Below are 6,215 nucleotides of genomic sequence, written 5' to 3'. Positions count from 1 at the left end.
CCGATCGCGTCACTCTATCCCGCCTCAGATCTCTCGCCTTGCCGTCACTATGATGGCAGAGCTGTATGAGGTGGTCCTGACCCTGTCATCACTGTGAGCCAATCCCATTGGCTTACATTGATGGACAGGGTCAGGAGCCAATGAAAGAGACTCCCGACCATCTCACATGGCTCTGACATCATAGCGACGTCAGAAAGAGGGACCTACGGCGATATGAGAGCGGCGTGACTGGCCAGTACGTGCGGCGATTCGTCATGAGGCGCATTCTTTGGTACTAGCAGTCTCTGCTCCTTAAGGGGCCAGAGACTGCTGGTACGGAAGTAGTTAAATTACACTCAGTAATGTTGCTTTAAGGTGCCCATACATTAGAACCAATATGGGCAGATTCGACCAAGAGACAAATTTATCTCTAATCGAATCTGATCTAATTAGAATCTGCCCATACACTACAGGCTGATTCCCGTCCGATTTCAGCATGAAATCATCAGGGAATCAGCTGAGCTGCCGCGTCCGCCCCGCTGCTGCCCCCAAAATGTATAAATGTATGTAGTGTAGTGCATTTATACATTACCTGTCCTGTAGCAGCTCGCCGGGTCCATCCGTCCATCTTGCCAAGAAGCCGCATACATGCTAGCGGCGCATAGCGTCACGTCAGACATAGTGCCAACGGCGTGTATGCAGAACCCGGCGAGATGGACGGAAACCGCGTGGAGGCTGACACCGGACAGGTAATGTATAAATGCACTACACTACATACATTTATACATTGTGGCGGCAGCGGCGGGGGTTTTGTCGTCTCGTCCCTCGTTCCCAATTCGGCCGCCATACCGCCGCGCACCCGACCAACCATCTTCGGCCCGAAATTTTCCACCATATGCAATCGACCATGCAGCCAATTTCTGTCCTGAAATTGGTCGCTTTGTCGGTTGGGCATGCACTTGGCAGCACCAATTTTCATCCAATTCGATTATAATAATCAAATTGGATGGTCGATTGGTTGGTCAGCTAGTGTATGGCCCCCTTTATAAGGTATGCAAATCCTTAATTGTTTCACGATTGTCAACAAAGCCTCTCAAAGAATGATGTACCCCTTGATGTTTCATCAAATGCTTTTTCTTATAATTACACAGCTTTTATAGTCTTATGCTGTCCCCACATCTTTAAAAATACGTCGCTGGCACCAATTTTAACAAAGAATTAGCAGCTGTTTTTAGTAACATTTCTCATTTTCAACATATGATATGTTGTGTTTGTAGTATTTTCATTTAAATATACGGTACACATGATTTGCAAATAACTATATTCTGGTTTAACTTAGAGTCACTTTTTAAAAAAAAAAATGGAGTTGTATAATTATTAATTGAGTCATAAAACACAGTCCTGTTTAAATGTAGATATTTGAACGTTCCCATGAAGCACTTACAGCTTAGGCTTATGGGTCCATACAGCAACATTTCTTTAAGAACATTTTGTAAAACATTTTTTTTATTCAGTGGCGGTGATTGGACAAAAAAAAAAAAATAAATAACAAACAGTTGTAGCATTCACACAAGCAAAGCTGCATACAGACGGAATGAAAGAACTGGACAGCAAGGTAAGGAGGGCATTTCTTGATTGGCTCAACAAAAATACAGAGCGATTACAATTATTTTGTCATACTGTACCCTAAATACTATTCATTTTCTTGGTTGACACTGTACACATCTAAAAATATTTACAGTAGCAGTTTAGAACAGACTCAAAATTTGCCCTATTCTGCAACATGCAGTGCTTCAACCTTCTATACAGGAAATCATATCAAATTATTTTAATGTCAAGTATTGTGGTAAAACATTGTCCCAAAACTGAGTTGAAGGATCCAGAGTCTTAAGTTTTGCTGGATCAGATGCAAATTCAAGCCTATGTTTATTAATATTTTTAAGATTACTTCTCTGCTTATCAGTTTTTCCTGTACTTTTCCCGGACTGGATTTTTTTCTCAGTGACCCTCTGATCTTTTTCTTTTTTTCCTTTAACTGCCTTTTTACCTTTTCTTTCATTGTTATCTTCCTCCTCACTTTCATGTTGTTCTTCATCCTCCTCCTCTTCTTCCCCCTCTTCACCTTCCTCTTCTTCGTCCTCTTCTTCTTCGCCCTCTTCTTCTTCGCCCTCATCTTCTTCGCCCTCATCTTCTTCGCCCTCATCTTCTTCATCCTCATCTTCTTCATCCTCATCTTCTTCATCCTCATCTTCTTCACCCTCCTCCTCAGCCTCCCCTTCCTCCTCAGCCTCCCCTTCCTCCTCAGCCTCCCCTTCCTCCTCAGCCTCCCCTTCCACCTCAGCCTCCCCTTCCTCCTCAGCCTCCCCTTCCTCCTCAGCCTCCCCTTCCTCCTCAGCCTCCCCTTCCTCCTCAGCCTCCCCTTCCTCCTCAGCCTCCCCTTCCTCCTCAGCCTCCTCTTCCTCCTCAGCCTCCTCTTCCTCCTCAGCCTCCTCACCCCCCTCTTCTTCATTTTCACTTTCTTCACCTTCCTCTTTTTCACCTTCATCTTCAGCTTCTTCTCCGTCCTCTTCTTCACCTTCTGTTTCTTCTTCTCCCTCAGCTTCTTCTTCCCCTTCAACTGTCTCTGTTTCTTCTTGCTCGTCCCCCTCTACTTCAGTGTCTTCATCTTCCTCCTCTTCTTTTTCCTCTTCCACCTCCTCAGATTCTTCATCTTCTGCCTGGTCTTCCTCTGCATTTTCATCATCTTCACTTCTTTCTTTGACTTCATCCCCTTCACTGTCTTCATCTTCTTCTCTACCCTTTTCATATTCATTTTCCCTCACTTCTGCTTGTTCTTCATCCTCCTCAGTCTCTTCATCTTCTTCACCTTCTTTCTCCTCAGCTTCTTCTTCTTCCACACTGTGCTCTTCATCATTTTCTGTTTTTTTTTCCTCTTCCACCTCAACACCTTTACTTATGTCTGTTTGTCCTCTCTCTAATTTTAAATCTTCCCCCTCACTGTCCTCCTCAGTCTGCTCTTCACTTCGACATACTTTTTTATTGTCCTTACTCCTGGTTGTACACCCAGATCCACTGTCTCTGGCTTTCTCATTTGATTGTTCTACACAGTTATTCTGCTGTACATTTTGTTTTACCATAAGTATTTTACTTTCTTTTTTCTTCCCAAAATATGTGGATTTAGCAGCTTTTTCTGATTGATCAATACTACTAGAGCTAAGTGGCTCTTGTGTAAAACATTCTATTCTGTCATTTTTGGGTATCTTACCTTTTCTTTCACCACGTTTAACAAGTGTATCATTCTTTTCAATTTTGTTTTCTCTTACATTATCTGAGCTGGAGGAGGAAGCTGATGTGTTTTCACCTTTACTAACAAAATTATAATTATTTTTATGGCTGACCTTCTGTAGCCCACTGATACTTTCATGACTTTTGACACGTATGATCCTGGGAATATTCTCATAATGCTTACTGTCTTTAGAGTTTGCTTTGCAATCTGATTCACTAGATACACATGATGTAGCATTAGTCTGAATTTTTTTTATGTCTTGTATTTTGTCCTTTGATTTTTGCTTCTTATGACTTACATTGGTCCCACTGTCTTTACCATCTTTTCTCATGGTACTAAACTGCTCTTGGCTAGAAACATACTTTGATTTGCCAGCTTCTGAGGCTTTTTGGAATCTGTGTTGAATATTTCTTTTAATAGTCTCTGACTGCCCATTTGCACTAGTAGGTCCAGATTCATCACTGTCTGCACTGACTGACTCGTTTTGAAAAGACAGTGACGAATGTAGGGATCTGCTAGTCTGCTTCTTTGGTTCGACCTTACCATCAGCTTTTAGTTCCACATTTTTAATATTCTTCTATTCCACCCGGAAGCAAAACAACAAAAAAGAAAAGGTAATTTAAGAAGAGGTGAAACAAAGTGCAATGAAAAGAAGAGTACTGACTAAAAACAAACAATGAAAAGAGGAAACAAAAACCAGGTTAAAGCTGCTTTCCAGCCTGTAATCATCCTCCACACCCATAAGGCCCATACTCACGGAGGACGGCCGTCGCCGCAACCGCGTGGCACGCGCGTGTTGCGGCGACAGTTCCCCCGTGTGTATGATGCGCGCGCCCCGAACCGTCGCCCGTCGGAGCTGTCGCCAGGCGATTGACATGTTCAATCGCCGGCTACAGTCGTCGCCGCAACCTCGCCGGAACTGTCGCTAGCCCCACATGTGTATGCGGGCTAGCGACAGCTACCCACACACACCACACGGAGCTTCCGGCGGGGGGGAGGAAACTCGGCGACACTCTGCTGCCGTGTGGATGCAGAGGGATTTGGCGACGAGCTGTCGCCGAACTGCCGCCGAACTGTCGCGCACACGCTCCCGTGTGCGGCGACAGCTACAATTGTACCCCCGTGGGTACTTAGCTTTAATCAGACTTGAGGTGGGTAATAACACAATATAAAATTTAAAACAGAGGAAATAATCAAGGCATATTGGTCCTCACTGTTTACCGCGGTCATCCAAAGGCTTGAAGTCTTCCCCTCACAACTTTCAAGTAACTGTCAAACACCCCTCCGTCCTCCTCAGTCTGTTGCAAACCCTTAACATATCAAAATCAGAGGGGTGTAGAATGGAAGCTGATAGGGAAGAGTGTCAATTAGCAGCTTAGGTGGCAAAGCAATGTATATCTGACATAGGAGAGGAGGCAAAGAGTAGCAGAGGTACTCCCCTCTCGGCACTGCATACATATTCTATTGAAGGACTGACTAAGGTGGGGATAGAGATTACAAAACTAAAGGCCCATACACACGTCGGATTTTTGCGAACGACCCGTCGTTTGAACGTTCCGTCGTTCGCACGTCAAATCCGGCGTGTGTACAGACTATCGTTCGGGTGATAAGACTGGTTTTCAGCGATCCGCCCGGCGGATCGCTGAAAACCAGTCTTATCACCCGAACGATAGTCTGTACACACGCCGGATTTGACGTGCGAACGACGGAACGACGGAACGTTCAAACGACAGGTCGTTCGCAAAAATCCGAAGTGTGTATGGGCCTTAAGGCTTGAAAAGCGACTTTAAATAAAACAGGGACAAACAAAAGATGGATGCAGTAGAAAAATGTAAAACAGACACACTCATACACTAAATACTTACAATGGATGACCAATATATTAAATGTGACTAACTTTCATCTATATTAATTATTTTAGTTAAATACATAAAGTAGGATAGTTATTGCTGCATATTCTGTCTAAAAACATAAACGTTAAGGTGCCCATTAACAGTACAATTTTTAGTGAATTATCATACGTTCATTAGATCATTCAGATTGAAATAAAATATCATATTAAGTTGGTGCACACTGCTAAAGAATCCAAACTGCAATCATATCTCAACCAGTTATGATCATATCAATGTAAAAAAATAAAATTAGAATGATCATTGCTTTAAAACCGGTTTTACACCTGGCCGTTGCGGTCTGATGCTTCGTCAGCACGTACCTATGAAACAGTCACCGGGAGATTTGGGCACAGGGTAAAGCCAATAAACAGTTAACAACAACAATATTTTGAAAGCGCTATTGTGGCGATACTAGTCAAGGTTAGAAACATATAATAAAATCAATGAAAATAAAAACAGTTATTAAAAACAGCTTTCACTGCTCAGTGTACTAAATAAAGTATTGTCCTTTATCACAGGTGCGCTTCCATGTCAGCCGCGGCAGACTGTTAGCAAAATTTTCCAATATACAAGATAGCGCTCAGCTGTGTCCTGTTTCCACCACCATACACCCCATGTGGGATTGAACTCACCCAGCAAGTTTGACCACTATTAGACTGGTCAAATGCATCAAAGGCCCCTGATGAGTCACTCGTAGTGACGAAACGCGTAGGGTGGAGCTTGCCGGACGTCCAGGAAGTAACGGTGATGTGGTAGCAGCGGCGAGAGCGGGACTACACCTTCTAGCCTACCCGGGAGGCAACAGGGGAGAGCCCGTTTCAAACTCTGTGCCTGACTAACCGCAACGAGACTGTGAGTGTAACTTTATAATAAAACTTTACATCTTTTAACTGAATTACGCTATGGAAGCTTTCTTCTTTATATGAGGTACGCATCAACCAACATACATCATTCAGGACACCGTGTTCTAAGAGGAGTTGGCAACCCTAAAGTGCTGGAGTCGCACATTGCTGGGCGCTCATTGACCAGTCTAATAGTGGTCAAACTTGCTGGGTGAG

At 43.7% G+C, this 6,215-nt stretch overlaps 1 protein-coding gene across 3 annotated transcripts in view; it reads right to left on the bottom strand.

Annotated features, from left to right (window-relative positions):
• Window positions 1-1,511: 1,511 nt before the first annotated feature.
• RPGR (retinitis pigmentosa GTPase regulator) overlaps window positions 1,512-6,215 on the bottom strand; it is a 102,449-nt gene continuing 97,745 nt past the window's right edge. For 2 of the 3 annotated variants that reach the window (XM_068269880.1, XM_068269879.1), the window contains exon 13: window positions 1,512-3,842. In XM_068269880.1, the coding sequence (XP_068125981.1) occupies window positions 1,803-3,842 (2,040 nt within the window). In that variant the 3' untranslated portion in view covers window positions 1,512-1,802. The remainder of the gene's footprint in view (window positions 3,843-6,215) is intronic. The other variant, XM_068269878.1, reaches the window with a different exon arrangement.

The sequence above is a fragment of the Hyperolius riggenbachi genome, chromosome 2 (genome assembly GCF_040937935.1).
Source record: "Hyperolius riggenbachi isolate aHypRig1 chromosome 2, aHypRig1.pri, whole genome shotgun sequence".
Classification (NCBI taxonomy): Eukaryota; Metazoa; Chordata; class Amphibia; order Anura; family Hyperoliidae; genus Hyperolius; species Hyperolius riggenbachi.
This window is presented reverse-complemented; position numbering and strand designations above follow the sequence as displayed.